Here is a 16,650-nt window from a genome sequence, read left to right on the forward strand (position 1 = left end):
AAGTGGGGGGGGGCGGAAATAGCACAGTCATAAGGATGTTTACACAACCTGTGAGATAAAGTGCATTCAAATGACCATTATGTTTGTATTCCACACCTTCATCATCCTGTATGACCACATTAAGAGGCAGGGATGGTTCACTTTCACCAATTTCATTGACGGCCTTGACACGGAACTCATACATTTGGTGTTCATCGAGATCTTCAACAAGAAAAGATGTGGTTGGGCAGAGGCGCTTGTTAACTCTTTCAAAGTCAGGTTTGTCATGACGCCGTTTTTCAATGATGTAGCCTTGGATGGGGCAGCCGCCATTACTGCGGGGCTCTTTCCAGTCAAGGGTGATGGTGGACTTGGTCCTTTCTGTATATGTGAGCCTCTCAGGAGATGTTGGAGGACCTTTAACCAGAGGTAGGTTGAAATGACAAGAATGAGACAAATATTCATGTATGAAATTAAGTTTCACTTCAAATTACATGAAAAATAGGTTTCTATTGGCATAATGTTACATCTGTCTTTAAAATCCTCAAAATATCTCAAGTACCAAAATTAAAGGCATTCATATAGGCAGAATTTTTTTTAGTAAACTTTATAGTCAAGATTATTGATGAAAAATAAATTGAGGTGCATGTATGCTTTTTTATATTTAGCATTTTAGGTATTTTACCTCTGTCACTGAGAAAGCTAATTTTAATGACCTAGGAGGGCTGTCTGTGAAATTTTGATTGAATGACCAGCCGAGAGCAAAGTATTCCTGTCTCATTAACAGAAAATGGATATGTCTACTGAATACACTTTGAACCATGTTGCCTCAAGTGTTGGTTTAGGGGTGGAAAGACAATTTAAGTGATGCTGCTATAGTTTTGTGTACTGAAGGATAAAATAGAAAGAATAAACTCAGAATGGTGAAACTAGACCCAATCTATTCTTGACTATTATTGCAACCAGAAGCCGAGCTTTACTGTCTTAAGTCTAACTGTGTTCTGTTTTTTTTTCTGGCACAACCTGAGCTGCAGCAGACATTTTGAGATGGGCTGTTACAGTGAGAAGGTAATTTTGTTTCTTTTTTTGGGTGGTGGTGGAGGAGGAAGAATTCCTCTGTCTCTTGTGGAACCACAAAGACTTTGCTCTCTAGAATGGGATGTCAGCAGGCATTACCAGCTGTGTGCAGTATTAGGGCTTCATATTTGTTCATACCAGTCAAAGGAGATTTGCTTTGGTTGCTTTTTATTTGTGCTAAGCTCCAATGATTTAAGTTTTTCAGCACATAAAACCATGCCAAAAATTACATTGAAATTACAGTAAATATGGCATCCTTACAGTTGCCTGCAGTTATTTGGTTTTTACCTTTCTCATTACTCCAAATATAAATCTGGAGACTGTTGGGAGTTTGAAGCCATAAAACTCCATACATAAATGACATAACTACAAGCAATCAATACTCAGTTTATAAACAAAAAACTTTCTCTTTTACCTAGTGGGTCAACTGCAAGAATTGGTCCTATTTCAACAGGAGGGCCACAGCCAAACTTGTTCTTGGCAATCACACGGAACATGTATTCTTGTCCCTCAAGGAGACCTGTGATGTCACATTTAGATCTCTCAGTCTCTATTGGTTGCCTCCAAGTGTGCATCTTAGCATCCTTTCTTTCAATAATGAAGCCTGTGATGTCACTTCCTCCATCATCTTCTGGATCAGACCAGTTAAGCAGGCACATTTTTCTGTTTGTTACAACAGGTTTCAAGTCAAGAACGGGGCCAGGGACATCTGAAAAATAAAACAGTAACAACAGAAAATCAATGTAGTAAGATAGTATTGCTTAGGGAAAACCCTATGGAAATCCATGTTAACATTTCTTACCAAAAACTTCTACCCGGGTTGCTGCAAATTTGGAACCACAGCTATTGGTAGCTGTAATCACATATCTGCCATGGTCTTTTCTCAATGCATTCTTGATAATTAATTCAGACTTGGTTCCAACATTCACTATTTCAACACGGTCTTTATCCAGCTTGCCTTCTTCGATGGTCCACACTTTTGTTGGCACTGGACGGCCAGTCACCACAGCTGGAATCCTGAGAGTCTTCCCAGCCATAATCTGTATTCCACCCTTGACAGAAACATCTAGTTCCACAGTTGGAGGCTCTGTTGAAAGAGAACAGTCATAGATTAGCTCCAGAAAGATGGGGAGGAAAAAATCTCACCCTGGGAAAATATCCATCACCTTATTCAGGTCCCTGGTTACGTACCTTGTGGTTCAGCCACAGTAACAGGTTCTGTTTCTCCAGGCGGCCCTTCACCTGCAGCGTTGACAGCACTCACTCGAAGTTTGTAATCGGCACCCTCTCGGATTTCTCTGACCGTGTACTCACGGGGCTTGATCATCTTCTCTGTGCAGCGGGACCATTCATTTGTGCCAACCAGCTGCTTATAGACATAGTAGCCAACAATTTCCCCACCACCATTGAAAGCTGGGGGTTCCCAGGCCAGTTCAATCGTCGTGGAACTTGTGTCAGTGACTCTGGGGACAGGTGGCCCAGGTGGAGCTGGAATGAATGCATACACAGAAATCAAAACTCACTGAGGGTTTGAAAATGTGCAGTAGCTTATGCGATCCCATTTCCCCCCCACAGTATGTTACATGTAATATGGGTAAATATCGCTCTGTGAAACTTTTAAGGTATATATACGAATGTTCATAACTTTACACTGCAACCTCAACATATGTCTGTAGTTACTGCCAGTATTTAGTTTGTTTTCCAGCTTTGCGATATTACTGACATATAATGTATATAAGTTTTAGGTGTACAACATGATGAGTTGATATATATATATATATATTACAGAATGATTACCTCAGAAATGTTTGTTAACACCACCACCCCCTCACATAATCCCCACTTTTTGGTAGCATTTAGCATCTACTCTCTTAACAACTTTCAAGCATACAAAACTTGAAAACTAGAAATGACCAGTACTGTTAATTATAGTGACCACACGGCACCCTCTTTCTTCTTAAGGAATTACTTACCGATTGGATCATGTGCGGTTTTGGGGTCTGAGGGGGGACTGAACTTTCCAGGTCCAGCTGCATTTTCAGCACATACTCTAAAGACATAGGTGAGTCCTTCTAATAGGCCGTCTACCTTGGTCTTCAAAGAATTCAGAAGGTTTCGGTTCACACGAGACCAGTGTGTGCTGTTCACCTCACGTTTTTCAAGCCAGTAACCCAAGATGGGGCTTCCATTATCTTTTGGTTCATTCCATGTCACTAGCATACTGTTACTGGTGACATCTTCCACAATGGGCTTATCAGGTGCATCAGGTGGTTCTGATTAAAATTTAAAAAGGCAAGGTTGAATTAATTCCCTAGTATGACATAAAAATTCAAGTTTATAAGCTGGGACAATGTATAGCAACATATGATAAAAAGGCAACGTTTAGATGCTAAAGAACCTTACCAAATGGATCTTTAGCCATAAATGGCTTTGAAACACACGGTGGTCCAGGCCCAAACCTATTTTCAGCTCTTACACGGAAGAGATACTCTTTTCCTTCAATCAACTTTGTCACTGAATATTTGCAGTGCCTAAGCGTTGAGGTGACAATCATCCATTCCGAGTCAGGTTTTGTCTTGTCTTTCTTTTCCAGAGTGTAGTTTAAAATTTCACTGCCACCATCATCAAGGGGTGGCTCCCATTTACAGAGGACTGAAGTCTTTCTGATATCTTCAAATACAAAGTTGATTGGTGGTCCTGGTATATCTGATATTTTAAAAGACAGAAGTGGTTAAAAAGTTTTGTAGCACTGCTTGCAATGGAAAATGTAACTGTTGAATGTGCTTCAGTGACATCAACTTCTGTTTTTCCTACATCTGTCTTCATATCACATTAGCTAATGAATAACAGCGTCAGTTTTCTTTGACGTAGCCAGAAGAAAATGGGAATGAGGACACCTGACTGAAGCTATTTCCCACTTCTTTTAACTGCCCCCATGAACTCTTATATTAACTTCCTTCCATTGGAAAGTGTAGTTTCACCTACTTACCTAGCACACAGACGGTACATGGAGCTTTTGCAATACCATGGTCATTTTCAGCTTTGATCATAAATAGTCCATGATCAGGTCGGACAGAATCTCGGACACGGAGCTGAGATTCTCCTTTCTTACTATTGTCGATACTCAGACGCTGTGTCAGAGGCAGGACGAACGGTTGTTCTTCTTGAACTTCACCCTTCCTTCTCCTAACCAAGGGTTCTACCCGCTTCTTAATCTCCTCTGGTGTGATAATACTTTCATCCTTTAGCCATGTAATTGTTGGGTAAGGTGACCCAGAAATAATTGCATCAAGTGCTATTTCATCACCTCTTCTGACTTCTAGGCTTGATTTCATAATGACTTTCGGGGCATCTGTAATGATTAAAAGCAATAATTGTTTTCAGTTCTGATGAAAATGTCTGAAGTGAAGTGAAGTCACTCAGTCGTGTCCGACTCTTTGCAACCCCATGGTCTGTAGCCTACCAGGCTCCTCTGTCCATGGAATTTTCCAGGCAAGAGTACTGGAGTGGATTGCCATTTCCTTCTCCAGGGGATCTTCCTGATCTAGGGACCAAAACCCGGGTCTCCCGCACTGCAGGCAGACACTTTACCATCTGAGCCACCTGGGAAGCCCTGTCTTACAGAACATTATTCTCATTTCTTTCATGATAGGAAGATGGCTAACCCATTAAACACGACTTACCAATAGGATCCACAGCTTTAGTTGGAGGAGTGGCCCGAGAGGGCTCGCTGATACCAGCAGCATTTTCTGCTCGCACACGGAATTGGTATTCCTTTCCCTCTTCAAGGCCTTTTGCTGTATAGGTCAGGACTGGGACCAGGTGTTCGTTGCATCTCTTCCATCTCTCTTCACCTTTGGCTATCTTCTCTATGATGTAACCCATTATCTTGCTCCCTCCGTCATACAAAGGTGGCTTCCATGTAATAGTCATTGCCTCAGCTGTAGGATTATGTACCTCAACGTCTACAGGCGGATCAGGGGGTTCTGGAGTACAAGAATAAAACCTGTTAATATAGGGAAACTCATCTTCTTAAAAAAAAAAAAAAAAGCACAACTCCTAGCTTTATGATGTTCACACTCAAACTTACGCTTTGGATCTTGAGCAATGACTGGATTCTTCAGTTCAATATATTCGCCTCCACCAATCTTGTTGACAGCTTTAACACGGAAGAAGTATTCACCATTTGGTATGAGATCCTTGACAGTCCAAGACAGTTTGTTCTCACCAGACATGACTGGTATGTACGTCCTCCTCCCAGCTTCTCTGCGTTCCAGGACATAATGAAGAATTGGGCTTCCACCATCATTTTCTGGAGGTTCCCAAGTTAATTTACAAGAACTCTTGGTCACGTCACTTGCCTTAAGATCTCTGCATGGCCCGGGTAGGCCTATTAAAAATCAAAATGGTAATTATTATTATAACCCGAAAAGGTTGGGTATTAAGAGCACACACTTTCTCTGTGTAGGACACGGTAGGCCATTTAGCATCCTTGATTCTGAACTATTAAATGTCGGTAGCTCCCCCTTAGTTTTGTTGCAAGCAAAAGTGGCCCCCCAAATTTCCAAACACTATTCACCACCATGTGTGGGGGAAGGGGCAGAAAATGTTACCACCCCTGGTTGAGAACACTATGAAAACTTGAAAATACAATTAATAAATGAATATTGGTTATTTAAACATTCTTTGGGTATATCTCTTTTTCAAATTGCTATTTTCATATGCAAATAATTACAACAGAAGTAAACAAATGCAATCAGAGTTTAGCAATTTCATTTCAGAATTGCTTTGCTTCTCATATGATAAGAAATAATCTGAAAGGACATTTAGTTTACAAATAGTCAACTCATGAAGCCATTTCTACTAGCACTGCAGAGTTAACCAATTTTCCCATCAGGTAAAGCATAGCTGGTATTTCATCAAAGAATGATTACCTATGACTTTGACATTGACTGAGGCAGTTGCTGAGCCAAGCTTATTCTCTAGGGTAATGGTGTAAACGCCAGCATCGGCACGGACACTCTTGGGCACTTCGAGGTGTGCAGAGACGTGATCGTTCTTCATGGTTAATCTGTCACTTGCTTTAACTTCTTTGCCATCTTTATGCCAACTAACAGTTGGAACTGGGACAGCTCTGAAGGGAACAGGAATGCTTAACTTTTCACCTTCAATGACAACAATGTCGTGAGTCTCCAGATCAATTGTTGGCTTGCCTGTAATCCAAAAGGGGGGAAAATTGTATGTCAAAATGCAATGCAGGAGTAAAGTTTGCTCTATTAATTGTAAAAAGAAACTGTGTTCTTACAGTCTGGGTCTTTGGCAACCACATTTTCAGAGATTTCAGATGGCTCACTGACTCCAACAGCATTGACGGCTCTCACTCTCAGCACATACTCCTTGTCGGGCACAACACCTTCTTCAACCTTGAATTTCAAGTCTTTTATTGGGCGAGAATTAACTCGCATCCATTTCTCAGTGCCTACTGGACACATTTCAACATGGTATCCTATAATAGGACTTCCACCATTTTTCTCTGGAGGTTTCCAAGCAATGGCAATGTGCTTTCTCCCAGCATCAGTAACATGCAGGTCAAGAGGAGGTGAAGGAGGACCTTAAAAGACAGTGAAATGTTTGCATCCATAATCTCATCATCAAACTCTGGACAATATCCTTTGTAAAATAAGCATTACTTACTTGTCGGATCTTCAATTTTCAGGATTTCTGTTGGTTCACTTGGGTGGCCAACTCCAGCCTCATTCTCTGCCCGAACCTGAAACTGGACCTCTGTTCCTTCAATGACATCAGTTACTCTAAAGTGACAGTCAGGTCCTGAGGTCTTTCCAGCTTTCACCCAACGGGTACCTAATTTTTCTTTCTTCTCAATGACATATCTATTGAAATAACAAGCATTTTGTTAACACGAATAAAGAATTTTCAGCCAGATGTAATTTTTTCTTTATGAGTTAATTAACATTCTACCTCTGTATTGGTCTTCCACCATCATTTTTAGGTGGTTCCCACTTCAGGTCAATGTGTCCTTTCGTCACATCAACCACTGCCAGAGCATAGGGTGGTCCAGGCGTGGCTGAAAGCAAAATTTTCATTGGTTAGAAACACCAGAGAGAAAAGTGACAATCTACTCTAAATGGTGTCACAAAAACAAAGTTAGAGAGCATACTAAAGGTGTCTTTGGCCAGGACAGAGTCCTCAACTTCACAGTAGTCACTCTGTCCTATGGCGTTTTCTGCAGCAACTCGAAACACGTATAATGAGCCCTCTGTCAGCGGGGTCACTGTGCACTTGGTGTCCTTTACAGTTGTGTCCACTGTTTGCCAGCCTTTCCGTCTCACGTCTCTCTTTTCCACAATGTAGTTGGTGATGGGCGACCCGCCATCTTTCTCAGGAACTGTCCACTTTAGGTCTGCTGTATTTTTGGTAATATTGATCACTTCAAGCCAGCGAGGTGGTGATGGGGGATCTGAAGGAAAAAAAATACTCAGTTTCTTATTGTCCAATATTCAGTCTGCACTCAATTTTCTAGTAGTCACCAAGAACCCAGATAGCAAAGATGAAATAATCAAAAGTGACTTACAGAGCTTCTCCCGGCAAAGCACAGGGTCGCTGGGCTCACTGGGCTCACTTTCCCCGGCCTTGTTCACAGCTCTAACTCGAAATGAGTATTCCTGCCCTTCCATGAGACCTGGGAGCAAATGCTGGGTGGTGGGAACCCCTTCAGCCACTCGGACCCAGTCCTCCGTGCCAGTTTTTAGCATTTCAATGACATAAGAATCTATCTTTGCCCCTCCATCATGTTCTGGCTTTGTCCAGTTCAGCATTAATGATGTTCTGCCTATATCTTTCACAACTGGTTTTCCAGGGGGCCATGGAGGGTCTGCAAGCCAGTGAAATGAAATCATTATTTAGGTTTGTCAAAAGGAATTAATAAAAGCTTCAAAACAATCACAGAAAATAAATGAATCATACCTATGGCATCCTTTATTAAGATTGGCTCAGTTGATTTGCTTGGTTTTCCAGGTCCAGCAAGATTTTCAGCCAGCACACGGAATCGGTATTTTTTCTTATTTGTGAGGCCTTTCACTCTGAATTAGGAACAAAGTGTGAGTTGAATACCATGATGAAAAGCAGAAAATTCTATTTATTTCACATAGAAGAAGGTAATTTATTTAAAAATTGGTTTGGCAATTGAAATGAAAATATTTCAATATAAATTAAAAATTGCCTTTTCACGGTCACACACAAGATTTGGTCACATGTACCAATCAAATTATAATATCTATAATAATAATCATTAATATACTGGAGGACCAAACACTTTGGAACTTCCATAAAGTTGGTATTTTATGGTAAGAAATTAAGTGTGTCCTTCAACGGAATTTATGTCTTTTTTGAAATTATGTGGTAATAGAAAAGATAAGTAAAAATAATTAAAAATTTTATAGTAATATATAATCAGATCTATTCAAAAGGAATGCTAAAGAATGAAAATTTTGTTTTAACATTGTGATGGAGAGCTTGGGCGTACCTGTATGTGGTGTCCTTTATTGGCATCTTATTGCATCTAACCCATTTATCGCTTTCAGGATCTAATCGTTCAACCCAGTATCCTGTGATGGGGTTGCCACCATCGTCATCTGGCTCACACCATGTGAGGGTCACTGCATCTTTAGTGATGTCAGAAGGTTCTAGGCGAGTTGGAGGTCCAGGCGGATCTACAGACAGGATAATTGTATGGGTTATATAGCCTTTATACAAATATGACAACTAAATATACATTTAACATAAGTATCCTTTATTTTTTCTTTAAACTAACTGATTACTGAGAAACTTACCAAACGGAAACTTGGCTGTTATTGGAGTGGCCTGGACTGGCTCACCAACACCATACATGTTTTCTGCAGCAACTCTAAAGATGTATTCTTTATTGGGTATTAGCTTGGTTGCCTTGAACTTGGTATCCTTGACAGTTGATGAGAGCTTGTGCCACATATCACTGTCAGTGGCTCTTCTCTCCACCACATAATTTGTGATTTTAGATCCACCATCATCACGTGGTGGGTTCCATGTGAGAAGACACGAATCGTTGGTCACGTCTGTGATGTCAAAAGCAGCTGGGGGTCCAGGTTTATCTGTGGATGGCATTACATACTCAGAAAAAACCACCTTTTAAAATCATGTTTTATTTTCAAAAGTAGCTAGAGTGAGTTTGCTTGTTTTTAAAATGAGCACCTCCCTCACCTAAGACGTTGACTTCCACCACGGCGGTGGCCCGCCCACAGACGTTCACAGCCTCGATGATGTACGTCCCAGTGTCACTTCTCTTACTATCCATGATCGTCACTGTGGACTTTTTAGGAACGTTTTCAATGGTGATTCTTTTGTCCTGTTTCAGAAGCATATCGGCCTTTGTCCAGGTTATTTTAGGTTCAGGTTTGCCGGTTACAGTGGCAGGAAGTTCAATCTTAGTTCCTGCTTTTACAGTGAGACCCGCGAGGAGCTTCACATCCAGGAAAATTTCTGGAGCCTCTAAATTGGAAAAGATTATTTAAGATGTTAGCAAGTTCAGGTGGAGTTAAAGTCAGAAGTCTTGACTAACAAAGCAAAAACCTAAAGTAAGTACCCTGTGTGTCTATAGCCTGGATTTCTTCTGTGGGTTTGCTTGGCTTGCTAGCTCCTAGCCTGTTCAAGGCCTTCACACGGTAGGCATACCACTGGCCTTCTTCAAGACCTGTCACTTCCATTCTGTCAGAAAATAAAAGCGGATATTTTGCTTTAGTGCATTTCATCTGTCCCACTGTGGAGTACTCATAATATTTCCAAAATTAATACCCCTGGTATAATACTATCCTTTAATTCTGGATTGCTTCAATATTTTAATTAATAGAAATCTTGATTAAAGGGTAAGTTCAGCAGCACTTTAAAAAATTAGACAGGCACACCAAGGAAGTTCTAAACTTAACATTTAGACTTTCCAAAATAAAGGTCATGTAGTAAGAGTAAATATTTACTCTTATGTCAAATAATTTAAAAACTTACTTTGTTTCTGCCACTGGGTCTCCACAGGCAACCCATCGATCAGAACCACGTGGACATTTTTCAACTATATATCCTTTGATGCGTGAGCCACCATCATGCTTAGGTGGATCCCATGTTAGGAAGATGCTCTTGGCTGTTCGATCTCTCCACTTAACATTCTCTGGTGGGTCAGGTACCGCTATAGCATTTTAAAGAGAGAGAGTCAGTCTTAGACAGACCATCTATGAAATCTCTATGTTGCCAACCTGTGTCTTTCCCCCATAACTTCAACTCCAGGTCTAAAGCAAAAACGTGTGAATTCCCTGGTGGTCCAGGGGTTAGGACTCCACATTTTTACTGCTATAACCTAGGTTCAATCCCATAAGCCACACAAGTGTGGCCAAAAAATAAATCAGTAAAAAATAAAAATAAAAACAGGTAACAAGAGGTTAGGTAAGAAATTATCAAGGATGTACTCACTTGCAGGAGCTGACATATTTACAGGTTCATCAACATATGCAGGTTCTCCGGGGCCACACTTGTTACGAGCACAGACTTTAAATAAATATTCTTTTCCTTGAAGAAGATCAGGAACTGTGAATTCTAGGTCAGTCACAGAGTCTGTAACCTGGGACAAAGCAATACAATTAATTAGTTGTTTTCCAAAACTCTCTGCCCAAGTCAAAAGGTTTTTCCATGAGCAGAGTTTTGAATGCTAAGGATGATTCTTATGTTAATTTCATATTAAGGAAAAAGTTGCAAAGAAAGATACAAAATAATATTTGACCCTTAATATAAGGTGTAATTGTTTTATAATTTATATATATTAATAAGTCAGCAAATAAGGTGTTGATTCTTTCTACCAGCTTGGCAAGTAGAAGTATGATAAATCAAGGTTAAAGGAAAGTAATGGTATAAACTGGGGAGAGAAAATGGCAGATTAGGCCAACTAAGGTTATCTAGTGGAGTGAGAAGTAAGACGACCAGTACTTAGTGTCCTTAGAAAGGCTTATAGCCCTTTTAAAAGGACATACTGGATACTAAGCCGGTACTAAGTAAATCAGTAGGTTTTGCTTTATTTTTTTTCTTAACAAACTTAGTTGAAGATCTGGTAAAGCTCATAGCATGAGGCAATTACACCAAATCTTGGTTGAACTACCTCAGGAAGCATTAGCATCAATACATTTTAAAAAGATTGAGGTACTTTTTCAGCAGTGTAAAGGTAAAAACATTTAACTCTGCAAGACATCTCAGGATTTCCCCCATTGTCTTTTCTGGAGTTGGTACATTGCTGCTCAAAACTCACTTTGGTCCATGTTTTCCGGCTGACTTCACGCTTTTCAATAACATATCCAGTTAATGGACTTCCTCCATCGTCTTCTGGTGGTTCCCAAGTCAAATGTACTGAGTCCCTGGTTATATCACCAAATTTCAGTTCTTTGGGTGCACTTGGGCGAGCTGAAAAAAAATTCAGTCAGAATCATTAATAGCTTGAACCAATATTTGTTAGTACTGTCAAATCACCTTATATGATAAAAGGTTAGTTCCTTACCAATTACATTGACATCAATCTCCCCAGAAATTGCTTTTGCACGATTTTCTAACTTCAGTGTATAAATGCCCTTGTCTGGACGTTCACTCGGAGAAATGACAAGCTCGGCGTAGGCAGACAGAGTTTTGATTTTCACCCGGTCCCCTGCTTCTAGTACTTTATCTCCAAAAGACCAGGTAGCAGTTGGCCTTGGATAGCCTGTACTTGGAACCAGGATCTTGATGGGATTTGGCACAATAACTTCCAGACCATCTTTAAATGCACTTAAATCCATTGTTGGTTCAGCTACCAAAGAGAAAAATTAATGACTTTCCAATACTGTATTTAAATCCCAGTACCCCCAAAGAAGCTATGTGCTGTTCCCAAATCTAACAATGAAATATCCATTTACCGTCAGCATCATCAGCAGTTAGAGGACCAAGAATTTCAGATGGATCTGAAACACCAGCTTCATTTTCTGCAGATACGCGATATAAATACTTATTTCCTTTTTGTAATCCAGTAACCTAAAATTAGGAATCAATATTTGTAAAAATATATATATACATTTAACTCCCCAGGCATATACTGTTTATTTTAGATACACATGCCCTACCTTGTAAGTCAGTTCAGGGACAAGTTTCTTATTGCAACGAACCCAATCGTCTTTTCCTTCTTCACATCGTTCAATTATATAGCCCAAAATTGGGCCTCCTCCATCTTTCAGAGGAGGTTCCCATGTGAGCTGAACTGAGGACTGAGTCTGATCAGAGGCATTTAGGTTCACAGGAGGACTTGGTCTCTCTGGATTGGAAGAAAGAATTGGAGCATGCCATTTAATTCTTTTATCACTAGTGCCACCTGGGAAGCCCCCATTTAATTCAGTGACAGATTTCTTAAGACAATGCAGTCATCATTTCGATCATCCCCATAGTCACTGGATAAAAGCAGGCACAGTCTGCATTTCTACAGTTTTGTTCAAATGTCTCTGATGTTCTTTGTATTAACTTTGATTTATTTTAATTGATAGGCTTAGTTTCTTGATTTAGCGGAGTACTTATTTCCCCTTTTTTGATGAACTTACCAATCGGATCAGCAACTTTGATGAAAGGTGTAGCTGCACTTGGTTTTCCAACTCCAATTCGGTTTTGAGCCCTGACCCGGAAGCTATACTCTTGTCCTTCCACCACATCAGTGACAGTTGCAGACAGGTCTTCGGCTCGCACTGTCATGGCAGTTTCCCATCTGATAGAAGTCTTGTCCCTTAACTCAATAACGTAGTTTGTGATCTCAGCACCTCCATCATACTCTGGTGGCTCCCATGTCAGTGAGACACCAAATCTGTTCACATCAGTGATCGTTACATTCAGAGGAGGGCCTGGAACATCTGCATTTCATCACAGAAGAAAACATGGGCTTTCAGTTATCTCAGGGATAAAAGCAGAGATAAGCTACTTTTCAATTGATTTGAAAAAGTCTTCTTACCATATTTACTCCTTGCTTCTACAGGACTGTCAGTTTCCACTGGCTCACCAGTGCCAACTCTGTTCCTTGCACTCACTCGGAACAGGTACTCAACTCCTCCTTTCTGTAGCCCAGTGACAGTAAACTCACAGCTGTCTGCACGGTCAGTGGCCAGAACCCACGTCTTTCTCTTGATGTCACGTCTTTCAACAACATAACCTATGATTTTGCTTCCACCATCACTTAGTGGTTCTTCCCAAGCGAGGCTCACTTCACCATCAAATGTCTCTGTCACTTCTAAGTTACGTACTGGCCCGGGAACATCTGAAATTCATATATACAATTTTTTTTAGTGTATTATCACATTTTTAGTTGTGCTTTGCCAGTAAAGTCCAAGTGACTCAAGGGCTTACCAATAACTTTTAAATTGATGAATCCTTCTGCTTTTCCATGTTTGTTCTGAAGCACAATTTTATACCTTCCTTTGTCTCCTTTCTTGGCTGCTAAAATTTTGAAGGAAGTTTGTTCAGCTGTGGTATCAACTGTTTTCGAAGAGAGGGGTTCATTTTCTTTAAACCACTCAGCTTCTGCTTTGGGGTAGGCATAGTAGGGCACCACCATCGTCAGAGGCTGGCCAACATCAACCACCAGGTCTTGGTCAGCCGTCTTGATTTTAGGTGCAGCTAGTGAGAAAAATCATATGTGAATGTTTTTGAGTGCTTTACTGTAGTCCAGAGATGCCCTGGCTGTTTTACTATGGATTCGTCAGCAAATACTAGTTACATAACCTTGGAAGCATATCACAGTAACTTAACAGTGGAGAGAACACTAGCTGACTTCACGTTCTCAACAGCTTACTTGACAAATTATCAGACTCTGAAGAACAGAGGATTAAGGATGACATGAAACCATAAAACCTCCATTCTTTGCTGTTAACAACAGCCCTAAATATAGTGCATAAAACACGCTTTTTGTTTTATATAGAGTAGGCACCTCATACTCAGTTCAAGATAAATCAGACAAACTTGTTCTTATGCACAAGAGGTGTATTAATGGCTTTTTCAAAATGTCAACCTACAGGGATGTCTTAGAAGCCTGGGTCAGAATGAGAACAGACCTAAGGGGCCCCACAGGGACTTGGAAAGTAGAAAAGAACAGGGCTGGCTCTAGGCCTGGGTTTGCTGGGGAGACTCACAGGCCAATAGGTTAATTCTGGGAGTTAATGAACAGCTGCCACACGCCAGGAACTGTGCTGGATTTTGGTAAGTAAAGAGCAAGACTCTTGGTGGTAAGAGGAATTCGAATAGTTAACATGTGGACAGGGCTTAATAGGAATAAAAGGGTCTCACAAACATTTTCTCATTAACTATGAAGCCTGAAACCAGCACAGTATCTGTAGTATTGTAAGGGTATCTGAAGATAAAAGAAAGGGACTCACCTGCCAGTTCAAGCTTAGCTCTGGCTTCTTTGTCTTTGGCAATAAACCTGTATTCACCCTGGTCACGGGGCTTGATGTCGCAAATCTGTAGCCTGTGTATCTTTCCTTCACTCATCATCTGGTGTTTGTCACCCTGGACGATAATCATGTTGTTTTTGAGCCACTGGACTTCCACCTTATCTTTGTTGAGCTCAGCTAAAAAGACAACATCAGCACCAGGGGCTTCAAGGATGTCTTGGGGAGGTCTGATGATCTCAACAGGGATTTCTGAAAAGAAAATGCGAAATAAATACAAACATGTTTGTATTGGGATTAACAACATTTGAAGACTGGTACTAATATTAAAAATCGTCCTTTCATGTAATATGTACCTTCCACAAAAAGTCTAGCTCGAGACTTCCTGTCTTCTACTCCACAAGCATATTCGCACTCATCATCCAGCCTGCAGTCTTTTATAATGAGTCTATGTATGCTGCCATCTTTTTCAAATTTGTATCTAGAAGAAGAGATTGAATTATTGGTTAGCTTTCATAAGGACCACTAAATTGCCAAACATGTATATGTATATACAGCTAAGAAATAGAGACTGAGACGTTCTCACATACTTTTTGCCTTCTTTAATTTCTCTCCCATTTCTGTACCATTTTACATTTGCTTTCTCTCTGGAGAGCTGGCAGGAGAAGACGGCATCGTCAAACTCAGTGACTGTCTGGTCTTCAAGGTGTTCCACAAATTCTGTAGGGGCTTCTATGATGAGAAGCTCAGCAACAGATTTATCTTGTCCCGCAGTGACCACATATTCGCCCTCATCTGGGAAGCCACAATCCTTAATGATTAGAGAGTGCTTATATTTGTCAATTCTATACAAGACACGGTTGTCAAAAGGCACTTCTTCTCCATTTTTGGTCCACTTCAGTGTTACGTTGAGCCGGTTCACCTTGCACCAGAATGTGACAGATTTCTTCTCCATTGTTTCAATATCTTTAAGAGGTTCAATGATCCTAAGATCTTCCTCTGTTGGAAAGAAGAAGAATGTGGATTTTAGTTGTTCTCATAATAGAAATTGATCTTTGAAATCTCTAATGTCAAATGAGTGACTTACCTTCCACTATTAGATTGGCTGCACTCTTAACATTTTCACCCCGGTGATTGGTCAGAGACACACTATAGTTGGCTTGATCATCTAATCGTGCATTTCTAATTCTGAGGGTGTAGACCAGGTCTTTTTGGAGAATAACGTATTTCGAACTATCAAATATGGCTTCGTCATTTCTGAACCATTTGGCTTTGGCACCTTCGGTGTTGACCTCACAGTTAAAGACGGCTTCTTGTTGTTCCTTCACACGGGTGTCCTTCAGAGGAACTATGATCCTGAGTTTTTCTGAAAGCAATCAGGAAGACTTTATAGCATGAAGGACCAAAGTGGTAGATGCAAATGGAAGTCAACCCAAGAAGCACAAACACACTTACCAATTACAGTCAAGTGAGCTGCTGCTCTGGCAGCCCCAACCATGACTACATAAGTGCCCATATCTTGTAATGTGGCATCTTTCACAACTAGAACCCTCTTTTTGCCATCAGCGATGACATCATATTTATCTCCAGATTCAAGAATCTTATCATCTCTCTTCCACTGGACTTCAAAGCTTTCCTTTGATATAGAGCAGACAAATTCAGCCTTTTCTCCTTCAAGTATTTCAAGGTTTTGAGGCTTTGAGATAAATTCAGCAGCAAGTTCTGGAAAGAAAAATTGCAAGATTTTGAAAACTTTAGCATTTGTACCTTAAATGCAACATGCATGATTTTCTTAAAATAGCATTCATTGTAATTTTCATACCATGAACTTTGACTTTGCCATCGGTTCGAGAACTTGGGAGTCGGCAGTTGTAGTTGCCAGCATCTTCCAGGTGAGCATTCTGAATGATCAGGATTCTCTTTCGTCCATCAGTAAGTATTTCGTATCTTCCTGTTTCAATGATCTCTTCATCTCCTTTGTACCAAGTTACTTCTGCTCCAGGCTTGGAGACCTCACAAACCAGTTTTACAGTGTCTGTTTCATTAACCTCAATGTTGGCAAGATTTTTTGTAAAGACAGCTTCTTCTTCTGCAAGAATTTTTTCAAAAAATG

The 16,650-nt window shown here is 40.4% G+C and overlaps 1 protein-coding gene across 1 annotated transcript in view; it reads right to left on the minus strand.

Annotated features, from left to right (window-relative positions):
- TTN (titin) overlaps nt 1-16,650 on the minus strand; it is a 274,875-nt gene that overhangs the window by 78,721 nt on the left and 179,504 nt on the right. Inside the window, exons 225-259 of the mRNA XM_018065217.1 lie at nt 16,360-16,626; nt 15,993-16,259; nt 15,625-15,903; nt 15,128-15,536; nt 14,894-15,018; nt 14,523-14,789; nt 13,498-13,767; nt 13,106-13,408; nt 12,705-13,007; nt 12,237-12,424; nt 12,033-12,147; nt 11,642-11,926; nt 11,396-11,547; nt 10,570-10,717; nt 10,111-10,288; nt 9,695-9,816; nt 9,313-9,600; nt 8,907-9,203; nt 8,600-8,786; nt 8,041-8,156; nt 7,649-7,948; nt 7,235-7,534; nt 7,036-7,141; nt 6,751-6,947; nt 6,362-6,667; nt 5,991-6,269; nt 5,147-5,446; nt 4,740-5,042; nt 4,046-4,408; nt 3,460-3,762; nt 3,030-3,329; nt 2,248-2,544; nt 1,859-2,143; nt 1,472-1,765; nt 97-396 (exon numbers count right to left, since the gene is read on the minus strand). Coding sequence (XP_017920706.1) covers nt 97-396; nt 1,472-1,765; nt 1,859-2,143; nt 2,248-2,544; nt 3,030-3,329; nt 3,460-3,762; nt 4,046-4,408; nt 4,740-5,042; nt 5,147-5,446; nt 5,991-6,269; nt 6,362-6,667; nt 6,751-6,947; nt 7,036-7,141; nt 7,235-7,534; nt 7,649-7,948; nt 8,041-8,156; nt 8,600-8,786; nt 8,907-9,203; nt 9,313-9,600; nt 9,695-9,816; nt 10,111-10,288; nt 10,570-10,717; nt 11,396-11,547; nt 11,642-11,926; nt 12,033-12,147; nt 12,237-12,424; nt 12,705-13,007; nt 13,106-13,408; nt 13,498-13,767; nt 14,523-14,789; nt 14,894-15,018; nt 15,128-15,536; nt 15,625-15,903; nt 15,993-16,259; nt 16,360-16,626 — 8,799 coding nt within the window. The remainder of the gene's footprint in view (nt 1-96; nt 397-1,471; nt 1,766-1,858; nt 2,144-2,247; nt 2,545-3,029; nt 3,330-3,459; nt 3,763-4,045; nt 4,409-4,739; nt 5,043-5,146; nt 5,447-5,990; nt 6,270-6,361; nt 6,668-6,750; nt 6,948-7,035; nt 7,142-7,234; nt 7,535-7,648; nt 7,949-8,040; nt 8,157-8,599; nt 8,787-8,906; nt 9,204-9,312; nt 9,601-9,694; nt 9,817-10,110; nt 10,289-10,569; nt 10,718-11,395; nt 11,548-11,641; nt 11,927-12,032; nt 12,148-12,236; nt 12,425-12,704; nt 13,008-13,105; nt 13,409-13,497; nt 13,768-14,522; nt 14,790-14,893; nt 15,019-15,127; nt 15,537-15,624; nt 15,904-15,992; nt 16,260-16,359; nt 16,627-16,650) is intronic.

This window comes from Capra hircus, chromosome 2, assembly GCF_001704415.2.
Source record: "Capra hircus breed San Clemente chromosome 2, ASM170441v1, whole genome shotgun sequence".
Classification (NCBI taxonomy): Eukaryota; Metazoa; Chordata; class Mammalia; order Artiodactyla; family Bovidae; genus Capra; species Capra hircus.